Source organism: Pituophis catenifer, unplaced genomic scaffold, assembly GCF_029215685.1.
Source record: "Pituophis catenifer annectens isolate HBS135680 unplaced genomic scaffold, rPitCat1.0.hap2 SCAF_1, whole genome shotgun sequence".
NCBI classification, from domain to species: domain Eukaryota; kingdom Metazoa; phylum Chordata; class Lepidosauria; order Squamata; family Colubridae; genus Pituophis; species Pituophis catenifer.
Window position 1 is genome coordinate 25,990,215 of NW_027256881.1, and position 25,333 is coordinate 26,015,547.

The 25,333-nt window shown below is 40.1% G+C and overlaps 1 protein-coding gene across 1 annotated transcript in view; it reads right to left on the minus strand.

The window, feature by feature from the left end:
* The window catches only part of KIF13B (kinesin family member 13B), a 100,749-nt gene that overhangs the window by 11,996 nt on the left and 63,420 nt on the right, over positions 1–25,333 (minus strand). Inside the window, exons 26-34 of the mRNA XM_070932208.1 lie at positions 23,884–23,939; positions 21,101–21,225; positions 18,914–19,090; positions 15,710–15,802; positions 14,168–14,320; positions 12,736–12,813; positions 12,425–12,478; positions 5,863–5,965; positions 5,051–5,184 (exon numbers count right to left, since the gene is read on the minus strand). Of these exons, the coding sequence (XP_070788309.1) occupies positions 5,051–5,184; positions 5,863–5,965; positions 12,425–12,478; positions 12,736–12,813; positions 14,168–14,320; positions 15,710–15,802; positions 18,914–19,090; positions 21,101–21,225; positions 23,884–23,939 (973 nt within the window). The remainder of the gene's footprint in view (positions 1–5,050; positions 5,185–5,862; positions 5,966–12,424; positions 12,479–12,735; positions 12,814–14,167; positions 14,321–15,709; positions 15,803–18,913; positions 19,091–21,100; positions 21,226–23,883; positions 23,940–25,333) is intronic.

A 25,333-nucleotide genomic window follows, 5' to 3' on the forward strand; every position in this document is an offset into this window, starting at 1 on the left:
TATACTAGCAAAGTTTTAGAAAATATTTTATTAAACAGTGGGGTGAAAAGATAGCAAAGCAAACACCCCTCTGAAAACCTCTCCAGGACTGCAGTGCTTTTGTGTCAAATCCATTTTTTCTCCTCACACTTCATCACCCTTCCCATCTTTTATCTTTATCTTTTTATGTTTTACTGATTTTCTTGTAATATCTTTGTTTGATTGTTAGGAGCCATCCAGAGTCATTGAGAGTAGGGTGGCATACAGGTTTACTACATCATCATCATCATCCCCCCTCATCCCCCTCCAATTAAGGGTGAAGGTGGATTGGGAAGATTGATGGAGGCATGCTACTTTAATTCCCACACTTAAAATATGTTAGAATCCTGAAGAAGTTTGAGCCATTTCACAGGTTTGGGGGTGCTTTTAAAAGAATAGAATGGGAGTAGTTTAGTTTCCCAAGGCCTCTGGTTCCATTTTTACCTATAACTTAAGGCCAAGGGCAGAAGTCCCAATTTCTTGTAACACTCCAAAAGGTCAGAATGCAAATTGGCACCCATGAGCTCTTAAAATGCTGCCTGCTTCTATACCAGGAGATTCATCACTGCAATAATCCGATTGCCCTGCCTTCAGATTTTGTGCTTCTTTTGCTGAAGACTTTCTAATACACGCTGCAGTAGATTCTCAAGAATGGGCAGCTGCTGGTTGATAATGACAAGCCTGATAATTTTGATTTTTACAATCAGGCTTGGGTAGGATCCTCAACACTCTTTTCATTTTAGGAGTTGAACTGTTTCTCTGATGGCCAGTTTATGTATTCAGCACATACAGTAGTGGCCGAAACTGTGGAAATCTTTTGGGGAAAGTGTACTTTTGAAGTTTGATGGCTAATAACATCACTTTTTTTTGGAGTTTCAAGATAATCATATTCCACTGCTGGAATGGCCTGGGAATAGCCCAGACCTTAACCCAATTGAAAATCTATGGAGCCGATTAAAGAAACTTGTTAGTCAGAAGCGACTCAGCAATAAAACCCAGTTAATAGAAGCAGTCATTCAATCTTGGTTTCACATTATAACAGCTGCAGAACTAACTTGGTTCACTCCATGGGAAGACGTTGTAAGGCCGTAATTCATGCTAAAAGTTACCCAACTAAGTATTAACTGACGTGATAATTTTTGTATATCTCATTTTTTTTCTATGGTGATAATTTTTGGATATCTTGTTTTTTCTATGTGTTTCACTTTTCTTCTTTATACTGTAATTGCTATTCTAATAGAAAATCTTTCATAAAAGTTATTGCATTACATTCTTGATTAAATTATCTTTCCATTGATATATAATTTTATGGTACTACTCCAAAAAAAAGTGGTGTTATTAACTAGTTTTAGAAAATACTTTTCCCAAAAGGTTTCCACAATTTTGGCCATTACTGTATGATGACTTTCCTTCTCCCACATGCTATTATCCCACATGCAGAGAAGATTCCTTTTCCCACCACCACCACTATCATCATCCAGGACAATTCTTATATATAACTTTTTTGGATTGGGGCTGAAGCAAGAGATCAGATTAGAGACTGAGCTTCCACAGGAAATGCTGCTATCATCATGATCATCATCATTTTATGGTGACTGAGTATAACTGTCCTCTATTATAGGCCCAAGTAAAGCCAACAGAATACGTTCCATTCCACCAGCAGCACTATTTAAACTTATTGATAACACTTAAGCACCCAGCACTTTCATCTAATGTGATTTATGGAAACATCAGTTCCAGCAACAATAGTAAAATTTATGATGAGCACTTAGTGCATTTGTGTATTGCCAAGTAGAAAATGCACTTCTATTTTTAAGCTATGATTCTATTCCTCATCCCTCAGCTTCACTCCGATAATCCTCACAAGATAAGGTGGTAAAGGAAATGCTAGTGACCGTAGTAGAAATAGGAATTTGCAACTATGAGGTAAAGAGAGTATTTATATCTGGATGCTTAGGAATCTTTGGTGGACATACTTTAGGAAGCCTTATACTCAATTCGGTTTGGAAAATGAATAAAACCATGAATTGTTAAGAAGCACACTAGCACCTGAGAATGAACTTCCAAATCCAGAATTTTATTTCTGAGGAAATTATCTTACATTTTATTGCTTTCTCATCTAAAGCTAACCTTCTATAATCCCAAGGGACCACACTAACTTGAAATTGGGGATTATATTTCCAACAAGTCTGGCTGATACCTGCTCAGAATAAACTGAGTTACAGTCATATCCACAGTGGAGGATGGATAAAGGAGAATCATTAATGGTTTTATACCACCTCCCAAATTTAAGTGTCCTTTTCTTGCCAGATGTTCCAAAAAAAAAAAAAAAGGTTTGCTATTTTATTGTTTAAGGTGCCTAGTTTAGATGAAAATGAAGGGAACATGAAAAACTCAACATAAGATCTAAGTGTTTTTAAAGCAGATATACTTTATAGTTGCTATGCATGAACTGTCCCTTATAGATGTTGCAGATGCTGTTTATCATTTGGATTTATGGATCTGAAACCTTAAACTGTAGATACTGAAAGGCCCGTGATGATAAATATATACCAGTATTAGCCCCACTAGGTAGATCAGACTAGAAACTCTACAGGAAGACCAGAACTACCTTTTACTGAAATTGTCAATAATAATTGAATCTTGTAAGTCTGATAGTGCCCTACTTCCCCCTCCTTCTCCTTATACTCCAGTGAATCAGGAATGCATTTGCATTGCCTCCCAGGACTTAAACAAAAGTGTAACTTCAAACTAACAGGAGGGAAGTTTGAAAATAATATTAGAAAGTATTACTTCACAAAAAGAGTAGTGGAAGCTTGGAACCAAATTCCAGCGGAGATAGCGGATCAATCATCACTAACCGGATTTAAACATGCGTGGGATAAACACATGTCCATCATTCAACAAAAAATAAAAATAAATAAAACATAAAAATAATAATTAAAAATAATAAATACATAAATTGACAACAAAAAACAAAAAAACCCTCAAAGGGCAGACCACTTGGTCTTTTTCTGCTGTCAGTTTTCTATGTTTCTATGTTTGACTAGATAATGGTTTTTGTATATTTCTGTCAAGATCACTTCCCTTGATCTCTTTATTTAGCAAATTTTCTAAAGAATTAATTGCAAGTTATTGCAACTCTATGAAGAATCAAAAGAGAAGCTGAAATGTGTTACACTTTAAAAAGACATTTTTTTTTCTTTTCAAAAGAGTTTTAAGGAATGAATATTGGCTATGAACGCTTCAATTTTGTGAAGCAACAAATCTGAAAAACAGAAGTAGATAATTTTTTGCTAGCCAAGAGCAACATTTAATACTTTTATAGAAGATGAGCCCACACAGAGGATGGGATCACATCATAGGCATATAGAGGGAGAAAACTGGGGGGTTGCGTTATATTTTAACTATGATCTGTTTGCTTTACAGATTGTGTTTCTGTTTTCATGACTTCCACATTCAAATGGCAAGCAACTGTGCTTCCAATTTTCAGGAATCATGTTTTAAGGTGGCTTCAAGAATTGCAAACACATGAGCTGAAGCTACATGTTCCTTATCACCTCTGTAAATGAAAATATTAATACTAAAGCAGTTATGGACCAAGCTTGTGAAGAGATGACAAAACTTTTAATATCCTTATTATTTCCCCGTTATCTATAAAACTGTATGAACTTTTTTCTTGAGAAATGAAGACCGTTTTTGTGATGCTCTTCTGAATTACTATTTCCTGAAGGTCAGCTCAGAACTCGTGCTTGACTGCTACTAATTTGAAATTCATACTGGAGAGCTGGGGCTCTGAACTGTCCTAATTGAGGTTTTTTTCAGCTTTCTAAAATAGCTACTGCATATGCTGGTTTGTTAACTCTTAAAGCCATGTTTGCAAGTGTAATACAATTTAAGATTATACTGAAATGCCACTGCTTCAAACGTCTCTTTCTTTCTCTTACAAAGGCAAGACTCAAAGGGAATAAACATATATATATATTTATGTTTAAGCTCACTGCAATTTCAGGTTTGCCTTTTTATTATACTGCAGTTTAGGAGCAAACCCAGCATGAAAAATGAGCCCATCTAGAATATTCACACAAACAAAAGCAAACAAAATGTGCATAACGGAAATGTCAGCTAAGTCACTTGAATACCTCAGGAGCTTGCTGGGGACATTCAAAAGACCAGTGATTGCATTAAAAGAATACTCGATCTAAACAGGGAAAATCAATTTGACCCTCAGTGTTATGTTTTAGACATTAACCTATCACCTTTAATCACACTGATAATGCAATACAAGGATGGCTTCTAAATCAATCTCTTCTAAGGATGACTTCTAAAACAATCACATTATTCCCCTCTTAAAAGGCCCAGCTACTCTTTCTGTGGCTTGTTTTGTAGCTTGTCAGTAACTTTTTATGGATGGCTCTACTCCAAGTTATTATGCACAAACTAAGATGTTTATTATTCCAAAGATGCTGATAATATTTCAGCAGCTTTTAAATCTTTATTAATTGATGGAACCATATCTTAGTTTTCTTCCGATGACTTCTTTCTCTTACACTTCCCCCATTGGTACAGATCCAAAGACATCCTTACATATTTTGATCAGTGAATGGAATCAGCCTGAAACAATTCGATGCATGGTTTGTGATTCTGAACTAGATTTTCTAAAATGATACTTTTCAGATGTGTTCAGATTACAATTCTCAAAACACAACAGTAGTGTCATAAAATCCAGAAGGGCACCGGCCTGGAGAAGCCAAAAACACCTCACGAAACTGTAGTATCAACTACAATCCATTGAGTCATTAGGAACCAATCTTGGTGAATTACATTGTGTTTTGCTTCCCAAATTGTACACTGTACTGAAATGTACACACGGAATAGGACATGGTAAGTTTTTTTTTTTTTTTTTTTTTAAACACCATTGTGGTTGAACAATCGTTTGCTAGCCTCAGGAATCCACTCTAAACTCCATTCACTGGTGAACAACTTCATTTTTATTCTTGCCTGCAACCCTCTAAATAAGATGCTCTTGTACCTGCTGTGCAAGGAGAGAGGTCTGCTTGCCCTTTTTTTCATCTCTAACAGGAAACAGAGATTTGAGCAGCTTTGGCATCTGAGGCACGAGGGACTTTACAGGATTCAAGTAAGAGGCAGCCAGGCTACCGAGTCCTGAACAAGACAAATAAACAAACAAATTCATAATGCTTCTACCTGTCTCTTGATCAGCCACAATATCACTGAAGTCTACTTTGAACTATTTCTAAATTGATGGGATGGCTTTGCTTAATGTTGAATTTGGCTGCCAAGAAACAACCAAGCAATTTCCTTCCATTGTTTTGGCGGAAAAAATAAATAAATTCTGTGCAAGTCTTTCTGTCAAAGGGAACCCTGGCCTTGCTCATGACATTAAATCATGACCGTCTATCCCATGTGGTGCTCATGCACCAAAGAAATTAGAAACTGTTTCAAAGGTATGGCCCTTATTTGCCGAAAAGGATCTTATACTCCTATAAGATAAGAGCTGTGGTGGCGCAGTGGTTAGAGTGCAGTACTGCAGGCTAATTCTGCTCATTGCCAGCTGCCAGAAGTTTGGCAGATTGAATCTCCCTAGGCTCAAGGTTGACTCAGCCTTCCATCCTTCCGAGGTGGGTAAAATGAGGACCCAGATTGTTGGGGGCAATAGGCTGACTCTGTAAACCGCTTAGAGAGGGCTGTAAAGCACTGTGAAGTGGTATGTAAGTCTAAGTGCTATTGTTATTGCTATTGCTATATAAAACCAGGGGAGGGAGGAGGAATCTACAGCTGCAGTGGCTTGTTCACATCACTGATTTGCCCTAAAGTTTTTACCTTGGTCTGTAGAACCATTTTGCTGAGTTGAACCATGGAGACTTGCACTGGATCTGGACTCTGTTGAAATCTGAGAAATATCTTGCTGGCTTTCCCATCGACTCTGGAAATATTAACATATATATTTATTTATTTTATTTTATTTCTATACCGCCCTTCTCCTATGGGACTCAGGGCGGGACATACATATATGTATGTATGTATGTATATATTTGTACAATGATCACATTGAAAGTAGCAACTACTCAAACAATTTGAAAAATGCTGAAACATACAATAAAACAAGGACAAAAACCTATTAATATCCCATGCTGCAGAGGAAAGGCACAGGCCCACTTCATGCTTTTCTGAGCCATAGGCTAAGATCTAAAAGGCCCTGTTGTAAACTGTAGCCAAATCTAAGCAGATCTAGGTCTGATCAGAGCCTGAATGGAAGACATCTGGCAGTATTATTTATAGAACATTGAGTTTACCTACGTGAATGCAATAATTAAGTATGTATGTCAGCTTTCCCCATTGTGGCATCCTTCAATGGACCTTGCATGGACCTTGGCTCACAGAACTTTGCGCTATCAACATTTTGGCTAGGGAATTCTGGGCATTGATATTTACACATCCAGAGGAAGCATTGCTTCAGAAAGATTAACAAAGTTAATAATTGTGCTATACTTCTTCCTATGTTGTGTTTCTCTAAGAGAATAGACCCATACCAGAAGTTCTTAGGGCTCTATGTCCTGAGAAAAGTACAATTTCTTGTCATTTAATATTCTGATGGAGCTGCACTATTCAGATTGAGGATGAAAAGTGCAAGGAGAGTACATCTAGTACTCTCTTGAGCCATGTGTCAGAACTAAGATTCAGGGCATGTTTAACAGAGAGACTGAATCTTACATACTAGCCACTGATAGAACCACTTGCCCTTCATTATTAATTTATAGTTGTTGGCATAAAATGGGCACTCCAAAGAAGCATTTAATAAGACAGCCTCTGTCTGTACAATTGCAATCAATGGAAAAAGCGTCTGTAACAGTTGGTACACCTGCACTAGAATGCTAAAGGAGTTACTAAGTTGGCAAGCATTCATTCTGAAAAGGACAGAGTTACCTTTTTTCACTGTAATCTTTATAGGCTATCTCAAAGTCTATGCAAAGTCTGTGGGATGTAATTTAACAACTACTAGGTAATGAACCCTAGACAACTGTTGTGGCTTTTGCAAGTGACTCACACAAAAGAAAGAGGAAAAGTACAATGCAAGAAATTTCTGAGTACTGCACAATGGCAACCAACTGAAATTATTTTATTGCAATGCAGCCACAACATTCTACTACATGTGAAGTTGGTACCAAGACCAACACTTGATGATATCTGAACAACCCACTTTCAGTTCTTACAAAAGTCAATGCTCTTTATGATTCTACCTGCCTAGGTTTTCCCCATATTCTCTCTTCCTCCGAAGTAGAGAAAAGGGAGAGAAGAATGGCTATGTTTTCCACAAAAAGTCTGTAACAAGGAAAGAACTTATTCATTACTTGTCTGGAGAAATGTTTGCCAAATGACTGGGCACCAAGGTCAGACTTCATTAAACTAATTCTCATCAGTCCATTTAAGAACATCATGCTCTCAGTCTCACATTGGGACAAAGTCATTACAGAGATACCTTGGCATCTTCCAAATAATCCTTATAATTCTCTGCCTTTTTCCTACAAAACCCCACCATCTGTTATTCATCCCTTTTATAGAACGGCCCCTATTATGCAGGTCAGAGTTGATTTCCTACACGGTCCATCCACCACTCTGGGAAACAGGATGCTTCTTTAACTGGATCTTGGTCTGCTCCAGCAAAGCAACTTACTAGAGAGATCCCTGGGGAAAAAAATGAAGCAACAACTAGGGTTGCTCAAACTGAATTGTGGGCAAAACAAAGTATCCATTTAAATGGAGGTCCACTGAATCCCAGCATACTAAAAAGCAGAGACAAAAGCAGAGACATCACCTTGCCAACAAAAGTGCGTATAGTCAAGGCTATGGTGTTCCCAGTTGCAATGTATGGCTGTGAAAGTTGGACCATAAGAAAGGCTGAGCGCCAAAGAATTGAGGCCTTTGAATTATGGTGCTGGAGAAAACTCCTGCGAATCCCTTGGACTGCAAGGCGATCAAACCGGTCAGTCCTAGAGATTAACCCTGACTGCTCTTTAGAAGGCCAGATCTTGAAGATGAAACTCAAATACTTTGGCCACCTAATGAGAAGGAAGGACTCACTGGAGAAGAGCCTAATGCTGGGAAAGATTGAGGGCAAAAGAAGAAGGGGACGACAGAGAATGAGGTGGCTGGATGGAGTCACTGAAGCAGTAGGGGTGATCTTAAATGGACTCCAGAAGGTGGTAGAGGACAGGAAGGCCTGGAGGAATGTTGTCCATGGGGTCATGATGGGTTGGACATGCCTTTGCAACTAACAACCACCACCACCACTGAATCCACTCATTCTGAAAACATTTTTTGCATTATTGTGCCATGAAAATTGAATTTTATCAACCAGAATATTAAAAAAAATGGCAAATCCAGTACTATGAATTATATTTTTAAGAAACATTCAGTAACTTATTATTACTTATTTTCACACTGCCGCCCACCTCACAAATGGATGGCAAACAACACCTAAAGACAATAAAAACAACATTAGCAAACAGTAAAACCTACAGTGGTTGTTGAGGGCATGCTATATTTGTTAAATTCTGGCAGCCACAGAGACTTCCCCTTACCATAAGCAGGAGTTTTAAACTGTGTCACGCACAGGCCATGCCCACCCCAGCTCCACAAAGGGGGAAACGTTGCAATACATCACGTGATGGCAACGTGACGCGGTGAGTTTGACACATGTGCCATAAAGTATCCTTAGCTTTCCCTTTGGTCATCAGTAGTAACAAAAAATAAATCAAGGATTTTATTTGATCTGTGCAACTTTCCTTTCTACTTTCACTGTCTTGAATTCTGCATGGCTAACCAGTTCATTTTGACATAACTGCTTGCAGCTGGTGATCAACAAAACAAAGGCCACCCTTTACTCATACAAAGTAGGCAATGGAAACTCAGTAAAAGTCCTGGGAATCCACGCCAGTCTGGGTATGCAAAGCCATAGGGAAAGAGGGTATGTTCCATCATCTGCTAATTCATTGGCTTGCAAAAGTTTGCAAGTTATATCACTATAACATGACTAAACCAGATAACTATGGTTTCTGCTGTAAAGCGGTATTAACCTCGAATTAAGCCTTCCTTGAAACACACTGGAAGGAATTAGAAAACAGATGTATATGCTACTGCATTGTATAATCTGACACATCATAGACTTATGATGTATGATTGCACCACTGAAGGACTGGATGAATAAAAATCACCTCCTTGTGGATTGCGTTTCAAGCTAGCCATCTACTAAAGTCATTCTAACTCTTCAATGTGTGCTGAATGCCATCTATAGAAATAAATCCAGTTAGGATTTATGGACAGAACAGTTCAAGAGCAGCCAATTTGGCCAAGCAAACTAATCTCACATTGCAGGCTCCCTAAGGTAGGTTACACTTACTAGACCAACTGGAATAGATCAGCTGTAAATTCAATAGAAGTTAAAAAAAGGTACACTACTTCATTCTACAGTGATGTAATTTCTGAAATTCACTGACATAAGACGTGGGAATGATTATAAGCTTAAATGGCTTCTCTTTCTTTTGCACGCTGTCTTGAGCATATCAAAAGATAGCAAATAAATTATTTGAATAAGTAAACAAATTAACCAGATGTATGGAGAATCGGTACTTTGGCTACCTAATGAGAAGGAAGGACTCACTGGAAAAAAGCCTAATGCTGGAAAAGATTGAGGGCAAGAGAAAAAGGGGACGACAGAGAATGAGGTGGCTGGATGGAGTCACTGAAGCAGTCGGCGTGAGCTTAAATGGACTCCAGAGGATGGTAGAGGACAGGAAAGCCTGGAGGAACGTGGTCCATGGGGTCACAATGGGTCAGACACGACTTTGCAACTAACAACAACAACAAATGGAGAATTGGTATATAACCCAGAAACACCAAGTCTTGTGTCATCTTAAAGATTTACAAATGTATAATTGGATCAATGTCCAGAGAACACAGTCCATGAACATTCTATTGAATGCCTGTTAAATAGAATATTCAGAAAAGAATCCATCAAATTACACTCCATACATGTAATAAAATGGACTATCATCCATAAAGGGCTTTGCTAATAACATTTGTTAGTTTTTCTGCTGTCTGTGCTACAAAATACTAATATAACCACTACCCTGGTTTCTATTCTTAGTTGTTCTATTGCACTGGCTATCGGGGCAATTCATGGGAGAAATATTTCCTTTCAGGCCCTGCTTGTGCTGTTTCTATAGAATTCTGTCTGGCCACTATTAGAACCAGGATGCCATGCTTCTGATCTGATCCAGCAGTCCTCATGTACATTACAACATGCATACAATTGAATGAGTTCATGTTAATTCTCCATTCTCCATTTATTCCACCCTTCTGTAAGTAAAGTTTAAATTGTAAATTCCTTGAGCCGAACAGCTAACTTTTTGGATTTAAATAACTTTATGTTTTTCATACATTGATGACTCTATACCAGTGCATGCTATTTAAAGACACATTTCAGACCTCTCCAACTGCACAGATTAAGCAGGCAAGCTCTCCATTTCAGAAGCAAGGCCACTTGCAGACCAAGATTGCATACCATCACGTTCAGAAATATTACCTTTATGCTAGGTTAATGAAGCAAAGAGGAAAAAAAGGAAGCACAGTGGCAGCAAATCCAAAGCAGAGTGTTAGGATTAGAGTTAGGTCACAGAAGACCATGGAAAAGTACTCCAGAAAAGGATACTTTGTTTATTTTGTTCATTAGATGAATCTAATGAATTTGTTACCTCTGCCACGACCTTGGGAAACTGATATAACACATGCAATGAGGAATGGATATCGTTGAAGGGTTAAGAAACAAACAGAGGCATAAAAAAAAGGAAAGAAAAACAATGAACATTCAGATTATGACTTATTCTTCCTGCTGAAAATGCTGCTGTTCAAGGACTCTTGAACTATTTGTGGGTTCTCTGGAATTCAGCAGCCAACTACAAATACTAGGAAACAGGAAAGTATCTAGAGATGAACAAAAGTATAAATACTCCTACTTGGCCATGACTTCCCCTCCAGAAGATTTGCCTGCTTTTTTCAAACTGGGAACCCTCTTTCATACAACAAACTTACAAATCTCAACATCTTCCACATGGGCCTTGGCTCAAAATAGAACCAAGCCCCTGCCATGATATTAAAGGGATCACGTAACAACTCTGGGCCAAGAGTGGACTTGATCTTGGGTCCCATTAGAAGTCTGATCCAAAATTTATGCCCAAAGATATAGCTGAAAATTAGGAAAGTTATAATTCCCTTCATCATTACAACAGGCATACTTTTTTTTTCAAAAAAAAAACCCCTACTCTTTAAAAAAAGAAAAAAGAGAAAGAGGGAGGGAAAAAAAGAAATGAAAAGCAGAAATGAAACAAGGCTCTGCTGACATGGAGGCCTGGAGTGGTGGCAGTTGGCTGAGACTGCTGAAGGCCCCAGGCCTCTATTTCAAGCCCAGTCTTGGTGATGTTGCCGAGTGCTCCTGCACCGGGTAGCCTAGATTAGGGAAGACACTACGGCAGATGTGCCGTAGTGGTGCTAGGGCTGAAGTTGAGGCTTGGGGCAGTGACAGCTGGCTGAGAGTGCTGAGAGGCCCAGGTCTCTCAACACAGGCCTTTGACACAGGCCTGGTGCTGCTGCCAACGAGTACTACATTGCAAGACTAGTAGGCTGAGGTTGCTACAGCTTTGTACCACGCTGCACCACACACACATATACACCCCCCAGCTTGTGCATGGCTTGTGTGTGTGGCCTACACTGGGCTCCCATTCCCTGAGGCACACCCTACATTCCTCTTAACAACCTATGTGACCACTTAATGACTGCAAAGTACTGGGATTGCAATTGTTGAGCGAAGCATTTCATTTAATGATCAACTTTGCTCAATGGCCGAGATTCTGGACTCAATTGTGGTCGTAAATTGAGATTATACTACCTGTATAATCTAAATTAATACCACATAACACAATTAATTGATATGTTATAGTTTTGATTCTTAAGAGTGATTCGGGTATAAAACCATAGACAGAAAATAAATTATGTCTTTTAACAACCAGATCCCATATTGGATCATATATCTTACCGTGTTTCCCCGAAAATAAGACCCTGTCTTATATTTTTTTGAACCCTGAAATAAGCGCTTGGCCTTATTGCCATGCGCTCAAAAGCCCGATTGGGCTTATTATCAGGGATGTCTTATTTTGGGGGTAACAGTGTAGTTAAAACAAACACCTCAGTTTAGAACTCATAATAGTTAAAAAAACAGGTAAACCAGTTTTCAAAATCAATTTTCCCAAATAGTTAAATTCCTATTTTTCTGAAAAAGTGCAACCTCTTAAACAGAATAAAGAAATTCACTAACAAACTGAATGCTTACTTTGTAAGAAGCAAGGCTGTATGATGGATTTAGATCTTGGCGGCTACCCGATAGCTGAAAGAGTAACAATAAAATTGTGACTTTCAAATGGAGCCTTCAGTCTGCAAGACTTACAGCAAACATAGAGGTCAACAGCACACCAGAAGGTGAAGACACTTCCTATGCCTTCAGTATGACCTCAATATGGTGTTACCAGATGAAGAAATGCTCCTTATCTTCCTACAAACTCATTGTGGAGCCACTCTTTTCTTCTCTCCACCCTCTTCCAACTATGTCTTGGGAGGATTTCAGCTCTAGTATTATAGACTCACTCGATTGACATTTGGTGAACTGAGACACTTCCGATAAAGTTTTCCCTTGCCTGTTAGCTGTTCCTTCACAGCAACCTCCTGCAAGGAAGAAACAGATCATTCTTTCTCGAATATTCATTTACAAATAAAAGCAAGTTTGAACTGAATCAAGGGCAAGGAATGTTAGGCACTTCTTAGGGACCATTGAGAACATTTATGCAAGTGATTGTTACTGGCTTGGAATGATGGAAAATGTAGCCCAATATATCTCGTTGGAGACAGCTAAGACATGCACGTAATCAGAGACTGGAACAAACTGTCATATAAATGCAGTCTAAAACTGCATGCAGACCTCTTTGGATAACAACATGAATCCAACTTTGGAATAAGAACACTGAACCCACCCAAAAAACAATACACCAGTTTTTCCAAAATTAAATTACAGTAATGATCTAGTCATTATGTTATAATGATAATATAGTCAGAGAATGATTGCTTCCCCTTCCCTACAAACATTGAAAAGGCCCCTCTGCTAGTGGTTAACCCACTTCTGGGTTGAAAGTATTAGAACAAAGTGGGGCTGACCCATCCCTCAAGGAAGGGGAGAATGCTCCTGTTTCAAAGCTATTACTCTAAAAATTTACAAACAGAAAAAAAACACAATGTGAAAGAGCAATTCCTTCTCAAAGTTAGCACTTTCTCAACAAAATTCTACCCATCTGCTAGTATAATTCTTTTTATATTTTATTTATTATTGATTAGACTAATGAAAATATTACTTATACACAGCCTTATTTTTTTTAGATTACTCTTTGTTCGAATACAGTGAAGCTTTATGCAAAAACATGATTGCTGCTCCCTATTCTATTTTCTTTGGAAATTGCCCTATTGTTGTTCTATTTTCTTGCTGTTGTTCTATTTTCTTTGGAAGTGAGATATAACCCAAGTAAAAAATTTTAAAAAACATAGTTTGATTCATCAAAATAGGAGAGCACTTTAATTTTTAGGCCTTTAACAATAAAGTTAGAGTAAATGTTACAGTTCCACATCTTAAAGCTCCAGAATATGTATGGCTCCAGAAGCCTTCAGGATCATACATTTGAAATTCAGCACAATGTATTACTACTTTTTTAAAAATAAAATAAGTCCTAAAATCACTGGGGTTATAGCTAGAGTTGGAACATATAGAGCTAACACCTTCTTTTTATGGCCGTTGGTGGCTAATTTTCAATGACTGCCAGCATCTGGCAACAGTTTCCTGGGATTTTTAGATGGGAAACAGATGAAACCTGCAGGATAAGCCTTAGAATAGGCATTGCTCTATCAGCCTTGCTCATTTATGATGTGGTTTCATGCAGTTTGTTACTGAAGTGTACCCCAAAAATGGCACTGTATCCTATAGCCTAAGAAAGGTTTCCACACCTTGTAGTACTTTCCCTTACAATTAACTAACCTGGCGCAACCGATCAAGGGTAAGGATGTTTTCTACAGCCAACACACTTCGAAGGTATTTTTCTATATGGACTTCTGAAGCAGCAGATGCTGCATCTTCAACATTGGCCGCCATTTTTGCTAATGCCTCACGTTCCTCTGCCCCCTGAGCATCCTGAAAGAGAAAACCTCTCAAGTTAGCGAGCCCATTGGCACATAAAAAGTAAAAGAAACATAGGTCACAGGACACTGAGCTATATTTGCGATGGCAAGTTTAGAACTAGTGCGGAGCATAAATCCCTTCAAAAGTACCTCTGGATAGCTGAAGAAATATTCTCTCGTTCTCTCTCTCTCTGTCTTCTCTCATACACAGATACACTCTGATATACACAAAATCTCAGGTAAAGACTGAATTTAAATAAGGTGCTTTTCAATAGTCAATATTCATTCAACTACTGAAAGTTCTTCCAGTTTTTTTAAGTTAAGCATTTTAAATATAAATGCCTTTGTGCGTTTTTAAAAAACTTTTTAAAGTCTAGATGCAGAAATGGGACAGAGTAGACTTCATAGATTTAACAGATTAACAGAGTTGGAAAGTACCTTATAGGTCATCTAGTCCAACCCCCCTCCCCACCCCCTGTTCAAGCAGGAGACCCTACACCATTTCTGACAAATGGCAATCCAATCTCTTCTTGAAAGTCTCCAGTGATGAAGCTCCCACAACTTCCGAAGGCAACTTCTGTTCCATTGATTGATTGTTCTCACTGTCAGAAAGTTTCTCCTCATTTCTAGGTTGAATCTCTCCTTGGTCAATTTCCATCCATTATTCCTTGTCTGGCCTTCAGGTGCTTTGGAAAATAGCTTGACCTGCTCCTCTCTCTGGCAGCCCCTCAAGTATTGGAAGACGGCTATCATGTCTCCCTTGGTCCTTCTCTTCACTAGACTAGCCATGCCTAGTTCATGTAACCATTCTTGATATGTTTTAGATATTTGAAAAGTAGCCATGACATAGAAAGAAACTGATCTGTTCATTTTTACCTCCAAGTAACTGAAAGCATGTGTAGATAGATAGCATTAAGTACTAAGAAACAGGGTCTCTAAAATAAGCTGAAATGAATGCATAGATGCAAAGTCCTAGCAAGGCCCATGTTGAACTAGGAATTTGGGAGAGGTTTCTTCCTGGCTTTTCCTCCCCTTTGAAACCTCTATGGGAAATTGTCCCAATCGGTTGTAACCATATGTTAAAAACCCATCATGTGGATTCTCTTAGGATCTGATTTAGGAAACATATGATTGTATACCAGTGGTGGGTTGCCCCTGGTTCGGATTGGTTCTTGCAACCGGTAGTAAAACCGGTGGGAGGCTCCGCCCACCGACCCGGATATCGTCAGGAAGCTTCTGCGCATGCGCAGAAGCACGCACACGGTCCCATTGCAAACCAGTAGTAAAGGTAAGTAGAACCCACCCCTGTTGTGTACCCTATAAGACTAGCAAAGGAAATTGGCTTGTATTTGCATGGGCATATTTAGAAGCAACATTACTTTGAATTCCCCATAATATTCACCTCTGGGATATTTGAAACAATTTCAAAGGTGATTCCACAGCCAGGTACAGAACTCCGGTAAGACATTCTTCTCAGCAAACTCTGAGCAAAACCCTAGAGATGAAAAAGAGATCTTGTAGTTTCATATAAGTCAATACTAAAAACAGATTTCTCTCTTTCAGCAAGGTTAAACCAATACTCAGATCAGCAGCAGATTATTTAGCATGAAAGAAAAGCAAACAGCAACAGATTAGCCAAAGAAAAGACAAAACAGAGCCGTTTAATTTTTGGAAACCCCGTCTGTGTGGTGGACAATACTCCCTTGGCCATCTCCATGCCATATATGTCACAAATGAACGACCTGCTCATTTACTTTTAATAAAGCAACCTCCTTTGTACCCAATTAAACATATTACTTTCATGATCACACTATCAAAATCCCCTTAATCAAAATTCCACATTGTGGAATGACTCCAGTTTTGGAACCCTTCAATATTTTTTCCCACAGTGTGGAAAGATTTGGGAATCTGGGTGGATTCAAGAAGGCTTGTGTTCCATTAAAGAAAGGTAGAGAGGGGTTCTCTACCATTGCTCAGGTTCCCAGGAAGTAAATACTTGAATTGATCCCAAATTCTTTATACTTGATGCTTGGATCATTATAGAATGCTGACAAGGTGACCGCTTAATTGTCATGCTGAGTATTTTTTTTTTCTATGCATGTGCATATTTACTTGTGAGCTTGGAATTACTGGTGCTTTGAATTGCCAACAAGCCTGATTTTTGAATCCCAGGCCACTGGGATCATTACAAACAATGATTTAAGAGGATCAGTGACATTGTTTATTCTGACAGGAAGGTTCATGAGGTTAAAATCTTGACTTTAAATTAATGCAGAGATGAGTCATCCAAAGTTGCTAGGTACTTGGAAGGTTATTGATACAGTTTTGTAATACATGTTTTGGATTCTGTATTGACAATAGACAGAATAGCTAAATAGCCCAGAGACTTTAGCAAGCTGCATAGAAAATACATTTATAGAGAATTTATGCTAATGACTGTAATGAACTACACTAACTGAGCATCTTTGGCATTGGCTATCCATGGTCAATGGCATAGAGCATGCTTTGAAACTTTGATCTCCAACATCTCCATAAAGTGACCTCTAGAAGCTGCCCCACATTTGAAATTTTGGAAAACTGCTGCCAGCCGGAGGAAAGATGAGCCAAAGATCTGAAACAATATACAGTATGACACCTCTTTCTATCATGGAAGGGCTATAAGCCTGTGTGTACAAACGTATGTGAGACTGTTTTCTGGATTCTTTTCTAGATTAATCTCAGACAGTTTACCACATGAATACCTTGCTGTAAGGCCAAACAAATATAAACTATCTCAAGCTTCTAAAGAATTTGTTAGGTATCCAATTTTAGTAGCCCGAGAGAATATCACTGGGCACCCTAGAATTATCTCCCAATTTCATCTCCTTTTCTGAAAAGATCTTCTCCCACTTGGATGCTCACCAGATGTGAGACTCAATCCCCAGCCGGCATGGCTATTGCTGAGAATACTGGAAGATGAGGTCCACACATCTGGAAGTTGGAAATGGCTGGTTTATGACATTATAATTTACATGCTGCAATAAACTTATGCCATTATAATTTACATGCTGCAAGACTAGGTCTCCGGAAACCTTTACACAATCTGTGTCTCTTGAATTTGTTTAAACACCTTCTTTCTATTGTCTCATCCTCCCTCAAAACTGAGCTGTTGGAGAGCAAGGCAGAAATAAGCGAGGCAGATAAAGCACAAACCAAGGATCCAACAACAACATCAGTAACATTTCAACACACAGCAAAAACAAAGTTTCTATTACAAATGTCACCAAACAATATTGACTATGTGGGTTGATGAGAGATGGGACAATCTGCTGGCAGCATAGATTTGCTGAAGCGTGTTTTGCTAACATGCAGAAAAGCTCATTAAGGTACAACCTATCAAATACTGCCTATAAAAGTCACTGTGAGATGAACTATCTATTTCAGCAGTAAATAATGCTGACAACATGAATGATCTTCAATACTTCAGCTTCTTGCACACACAGAAGCCATACAGAAAAAGATGCTTGTTGCAAAAGTGATAATATTACTACCCTCGTGGAACCTCTATGCAGCATTCTAGCAATTGCCATGGAATCAGGAGCAAGGAACAATGAAAGAAAGGAAAAAAACAGTCAATTAGATAAGAAAATCTGGCTACAGAGAATACCCCAGACTAAAGTCTAAAACCACTCAATAGATGGAAAAATGCTGTGGATTCCAATCATATTGAATGCAGCACTTCTTCCACCAAGGTTTGAGTACAAACAACTGGAGCTTAATTGATAAATCCCAAAATCTATTTAAGCTTTCACCGAAGATCTTCTGATAAAAGGAAGCTGGGTTTCTTTTTTTTACTGAATACACTTTACATATTTAATAATAATTATACTTTTGCCCTAGCACTTTCAGTCTCTATCATGTTGAGATATTTGATGGAATGGCACCCTTCAGAATTCTAAAAGTTACAGCCATGAATAATCACCTCTTCACTGCAACAATATGCACACTATTGATAGTGTATCCTGCTCCCTACTGCCCAAAACCACAGAAACAAACAGAAAGCCTTTGCACATGAAGACATTCTGAAAGTACATCTGAATGCCAGCCTAACCATCTTCAAGGATGCAATAAAGGATCCTAACCACTCAACCAAACAAAAAAAACCCCTCATTTAAGAGAGATATAAGTTCTTGCCCAAACTATTTAAGGTGCTTTGATATCAAAGTTAACATCAGCAGCAAAAAGATAGCAAAGTGTAAGAGAATATCAAGTTTTACCAATAGTTTAATCCTGCATAAACATGCCTGGATCCTAAAAGGATATAGAAATGACCATGAATTTAGATAGCTTTCTTAAAAAAAAGAAAATCTGAACAAATATATGGAAGATAGCATTCATTAAAGTTTATTAATCAATTTCCCCCAGTCTCATGTCCTTTAGATGTATTTACAATTTCTGGAATTCTGGCAGGCTGGCTAGAGAAGGAGAAACAGGATGGGGAGAAGCCATTCCATTCTATATATTTTAACTTGGGATTTCTATCTGGCTAGTAGCTATTGGAAGACTAAATGGCTGGCCAGATGGATTTTTGGCTTGATCCAGAAAGGTAATGGTTTTAATAGTCTACCTGTTTGCCATAAACATTGACGCAGATCCGCTTACGAAGGACAAGCTGCATTTCTGCTGGATGGCTGAGCTGCACTGCAACTCTCACAATCAGGAAGACTCTCTGTTCAGCCATTGTCCCTCTGCTAAGCTGTGCACAGTTGTGAACTGTGGAATCCCAGGAAGCTTCAGCTTTCACCTGCAAAAATCACCCAGAAAAAATTAAAGACAAACTAGAGCCAGGCTGAAATTATAGTATTAGAAGACTTTGCACTCTGCCACTCTTAGTACTCATTCAAACCTAACGGGCAACTCACAGAGTAAAGCTGTGTTTTGTTTTGCAGAAAAGAGGACATTCCACATATCTATAACAATTCATTGTGTTTACCCACAGGTCGTGTTTATGAAGGGGAAGGTGATGGACTACAATAACCCAACTGGTACCCAGGAAGGAGGGAACACATTCCAAGGAGTGGAGTGACACAAGAGATAGCACACTCGAGAGATGGACCGTGGAAAGATGAGGAGATTTAGGATAGCCACACCCTAGATTCTCACAGGGTACATCTATTAATTTAGGGTAGAATAGGTTTAATCTTGCAAGATTCTGTCTATATGGTACAATCAAATAAAGAACTGAAATTTTGCATGATTGTGTTATGTCATTCTTGGACTAGGCCTGACATCCCAATAGTGACAGGGAATATGCTAAATTTTGGTTTGTTCAAATAAGAGGAACAAACTACTGTAAATCACAAATTGTTAAGTTTTCGTTAAATGCTTAAGTCAGGGATGCCAAAAAGCATGCAAAAGGCCATATATTCCTCTTGAAGGACTCCCTAGAGTCCTTCAAGAGCATCTGGGCAGGGATGTCCATGGGGTGGGGAGCGGAGCATGTCTCAGCCCAGACATTGAGAAGATATAGTGAGCAACAGGTTCCCAGGATATGTCTAAGAGAATAGCTTTGTAAGCTATTTGTAAGCTATAATAATATAAGTTCTTGATCACTGGCCTCAGTGGCTCTATTTGCAGTGGCTCCTCTATTTTAGGAGATCTAAGGATCTAAGGCAGGAATTCAATTTCCATATAGAGGAGGATTCTGCTGATGTGTTCTCAGCCATACGTTCACCAGAGTTTGATCTGAAAGTGCTTTGAAATTATGCTTGAGCTATTCCCTTATCTACCAACAATGTATCTACTATTCAGATAGTAAGGAATGCAAGAACATATGCTTCTCTAAGTCAAAAATTCATTTTTTTTCCCAATGAGATAATAAAGCTCCACTGTATGTCTGAGCTCACATGATGGAATGCCCCTTCACAGAGCAACAATATAATCCTATGCACCGAAAACCTACCTGTTAAAGGCATTGCTAGGCTCTAACCCTTCTCCTTCACACACTAGCTTTGGTATGCACTGACTCTTTTTGTTTGGAGGAGCAATCCTTTTCTCCACCTGCATTTATTTAATGAAGAAGAGTTCCCCAACCATTCTGGTTTTACGGACCAGTCGAGGGTGGGAGGGCGATTCTGTAGAAGTGGTGGGCAAGCACACCCTTGTATGCACAGCTCCATTTGCATGAGTAGCGAGCACACGCACCTGCCCCTTGTGTAAATGGGGTGCACACACACCTGTGATTACCCGCTGCTTGCGCAGCTCCAATTGCACAAGCGGCAGGCACATGCATCCATCTCTCGTGCAAATGGAGCATGCTTGCCCAGATTTGCCCACTGCTCATGCAAATGAAATGCGTGTGTCAAGTTTCGAGGTCGTCTCGAATAAACTGCATTTCAAACAAAATCTTTGAAGAAAAAACTCCTATTTATTGAGCACGACATTCTGACCTAGAGTAAATGCAGGTTGAAGTGCTGACATCGTGCATGCACTCACCAGTCACTTCTGCAGCCTGGTTCCGAAGGGCACAAGGCCCAATAGTGGGCCACAGTCTGGGGGTTGGAGACCCCTAATTTAAAGCATAAGCTAGGAACCAGTTGACCATCTCAGTAAGAAATAACAACACAAGATATTTGCCCTTTTCCCTTTAACTTTCAGATGATAAATTATAATTTCAAACTCGCTCCAAAATACATTAGTAGAGTGGGAGCCATTAAGAACCAAAGGATCATGCCATGATTTCCCAGGGCTATTGTAACATCTCCCATTAGCAGCAAGAGAGCCTTCCAGCTCCAACGCTTGGGTACTGTCTTACCTCACTCTCATGGTGCTTTACAATCTGTAATTCAAAGAATTCATCTTCATCTTCAGCAATAAGGGTAGCATCCCAGCCACCAGCTTCTGGCTCATCAAGATTATCCTGAGAGCTGAAGTCATCTGCTGTAAAGGGGGGGAACAGAGAAAGAGAGCTTCCATTAGCAATTGCTATGCACAATGTAATCTTTTTAGGAAGGTTTGGACACCATGGCTGTGCAAGTGGGTTGGGTTCAGTTTCCAAAAGTTCCTTCAAATCACGTAGGAGCTCAAGTGTACCACAGGTAGTCCTTGACATATGACCATAATGGAGCCTGCCCATTACAGTTATATGTCACGACAAACTGATTTTACATTTTTTGTATGGATGTTAAGCTAACATTGAGGTCATTAAGTAAACCAGTAATTTGCTACGGGCATGATTTTGCTAAAGAACGGAAGTGATGGTTTTCAACAAAACCCATTGTAATATGTGATCACATGACCATGAGATTGCTGCTGAATGCCCAAAGTTTGGTCACGTCTCCTGAGGAGGGAATCTGAACATCAAAACTTCAAATCTGGTTTGTAAGTCCCTTTTATCTAGTTCAGGGGTGTCAAACTCAGTTTTATTGAGGGTTGCAACAGGGTTATGTTTGATTGTGGGGGCCTGAGGTGGGCGTGGCCAGCTCGACATCCCTCTTGTCAGGGGCACATATGGTGGCCTGAGTGCTCTGCCAGCGATAACTGACTCCTGAGCTTGGTTTTTGGCTGCAATGGCTTTCTGCAACACTCTGCCAGCAAAAACAGACCTTGGGAGGGTAGCCTGCGGCCTTTGCAAGGTCCATTTTTGCTGGCAGAAGCACCGCGGACCGGTCCTGTTTCCAGGGCGGCCCCATGGACCAGATCTAAGCACCCTGTGGGCTGGATCTGGTCCCTGGGCCTTAAGTTTGACATCCCTGATCTAGTTGGTTGTAAATTCAAATGGTCACTAAGCAACCTGTTGTAATTTGAGATCTACCTGTTTTTGTTTAAAGCTGTGTTTTTCAACTTTGGCAGTTTTTCAGATTGCTGGCTGGGAGCCAAGATCTACATATCTGAAACAGTGGTGAGTTGCCCCCGGTTTGAACCGGTTCTATAGAACCGGTAGTAAAACTGGCGGGAGGCTCTGCCCATCGACCTGACATTATCAGGAAGCTTCTGCACATCCACAGAAGTGTGCGCGCACGGCCCCGTTGCGAACCAGTAGTAAATGTAAGTAGAACCCACTCCTGATCTGAAAGCTGCCAAGGCTGAGAAACACTGAACTAAAGCAACTTCATCTTAACCCACGATTGCACAACTGTGATTATAAAACTCTTAGGTTGCACAATAACTAACTCTGAGTTCCCATGATGAGGATATTTTGTTAGATTAAATCATGTAAGCACCCTACTTGAATCACCAAATGTATTTGTTTCAAAGTAATAAAAGAAATACCAGCACACCATAAATGATCTAGGTATCATTTAAATAATTACTTCAGATAGGATGAGTAGGCAATAGTAGATCAAATTGATCATATGAGTTTCAACCTGGCCTCCATTAGTTTGTAAATTGAACAAACAATCTGATTAAGAAAACTGGAAAAAAAATTATTTTTTCCCTTATCCAATCCTCATAAGGAGATACATGTAGAACCGTGATGGCGAATCTATAGCACACGTGTCAGAGGTGGCACGCAGCGCCCTCTCTGTGGTCACATGAGCTGTCGCCCCAGCTCAGCTCCTCCACGCCTGCGCACGTGCCTCCCACCAACCAACTGGTCTTCAGGTCTCTGCTGCGCATGTGTGTGGGGGCGGGGTGCATGCAAGGGGCCCGCGTGTGCATGTGCAGGGGTGGAGCGTGTGCGCAGGACCCGCACGCACATTGCATTTGGGGGGTTTGCGCGTGTGGGCACTCAGTCTGGAAAAGGTTAGCCATCACTGATGTAGAGCTTCGACTGTGAAGTAAGAAATCCAGAAGAGGAAGATTTTTATGGTTAGAGAAGTTAAATGGAGGACTGCAGTCCCAAAGCGTAAACACAGGACATTACTTAGACTACATGCCCTGCATCTCTTATAGCCTGCAAGAACTTTTCAAGGTGAAAAGGCAAAGTTGCAATGAACAAAGTAAATGCTTTTGTTTTGGGGAAGGGAAATAAAGGAGAAGAAAAGGAGGAACACATGTTTGACAGGACTTCTTATAACTGCTTATACCAGGTGTCAGCAACCTGCGGCTCCGGAGCTGCATGTGGCTCTTTGGGCCCTCTGCTGTGGCTTCATGTCAAGTGATCCCACCACTGGCCCCGCCTCTCTCCCTCCCCTCCCAGTCACTCCTTGCCTGGCCTGAGAAGGTAAGGGTGACAGCAGGGGATGGAGAAGCAGCCAGAGCAGAGACAGAGAGATACAGAGAGAGTGGGAGAGAGGGAGGGAGAGAGATGTCAAAAGGGTTTTGTGATTCCCGGTGTTTTTTAACAACCGGTTCTCTGTCCTAATGACTGGCTGGGTATGCGTGGCTAGGAGGGTCATGTGACTGGTGGAAGTGAGTGACGTCGAGTTGACCACACCCACCCAGGTTTTGTGGCTCCCGGTGTTTTCTTTTCTGTGGGAAATGGGTCCAAATGGCTCTTTGAGTGTTTAAGGTTGCAGACCCCTGGCCTATACTATAGGGCTGTTTTTCACCCACCAAGATCTACTCAATATATCCCTTTTGTATCTCCTTTCTTGAAATTCACCTCCCTTCATAAAGCTCTTATCTCACATTGTTTGCCCTGGTGAAGCTTACCATTTAAATCAAGGAAAATGACTGGAATGTGTGTCTCCATACCAGGCACAGGTATCCTAAAAGAAAACAAAAGCCACGGACAACATTGGCATATCAATGCAGGAGAAAGTTAATGCAGGACATGTTCCTGGTGATGCACAGCCATTGCATATTACATTCAGTACCCATGCAACTCTAGGACAAGGCAATAATAACCTTGGTGAACGTAGCTCTAACTTAATTTTTTTTCCTTGCAGATGTAAAGGACAATCAGTAATTTTCAGCGCCAGTGTTCAGTCATGGCAGAATTCTCAATAGCAAGCAGACAAATACGTGTGTCTATTTCAAGTAACTAGATTTTCTTATGTGCTGTAATTTATGTAGTTAACTAAGTGCAAAGACGTATGTCTGCTAGGAATGGGACAGCAAATAACTAGGTCTTCTAGATTTCATGGATAGGCAGAGAAAAGAAGGTTGACCAAGTGATTGACTGAAGGCCCCCAAAACAGTTCCGGCTTCTACAGATCGAACCAGAAGTAATGGTAAGATGTGCCACCGTTTGACAATCATTTCTCCAAGATCCAAAACATAGCTAAACCAATTGTGGGGATATATGCGGGGATATAGAACCATTTTTGGGTCAAGGATGACACCAAACCTTTGATTGATGTGCCAGTATCACACTCAAATTAGCAGATAGCAGGGGCATCTGCAGATGGATTGGACAATCAAAGTACTGCCCCCTTCTTATCTCTATGCAACATACAAAAAGGGAGCAGGGTTTCTATTGGGCAACTATAGCCACCATCTTGACTGAAAAGGCTGGAAACTGGCAAAAAAAACACAAACCACTGAAAATCAGCCATGTGACTATGGAACGCTGCAATTGGCTATGTGTATCTGTGCATGCATGTGTGCAGTTGTCAAGACCCAGAACCGGATCATACCTAGCTTTGGGGGAGGGGCCCATTGTCACTAAGCAACCTATCGTTAAGCAAGAACTACCTCTATGTGTAACATGTGAAATGATCCTATGTGATACACAGTATGTGATATCTGAAATTGCATCTAAATCAGAGGTCCCCAACCCATGGGCCATGGACTATTGGCCACCAGGCCGCGTGTGCGCGCACAGCCCCATTTGCGCGAGTGTCGCCGCAAGCATTGCAGCCCCACTCACGCGGGCACTCGAAACCCCACTCGTGCAAGCAATGGGTATTTGCGTGCGTACACGCCTGCCCTTCCCACAAAACCATCCCCTCTTTCCCACCTCCCCCTCTTTCCCCCCTCCCCCACTCTTGGAAAGGTTGGGGAACTCTGATCTTGATCATTTGTTTCATACCAATAAATATACAATTGGTTTATATATATAATTATTATATATAGTGGTGTCCTGCCGCCTGCCTTGAAAGAGGCGGTGGTGAGGCCTCTCTTCAAGAAGCCATCCCTGGATCCGGCTGTTTTGGCTAAC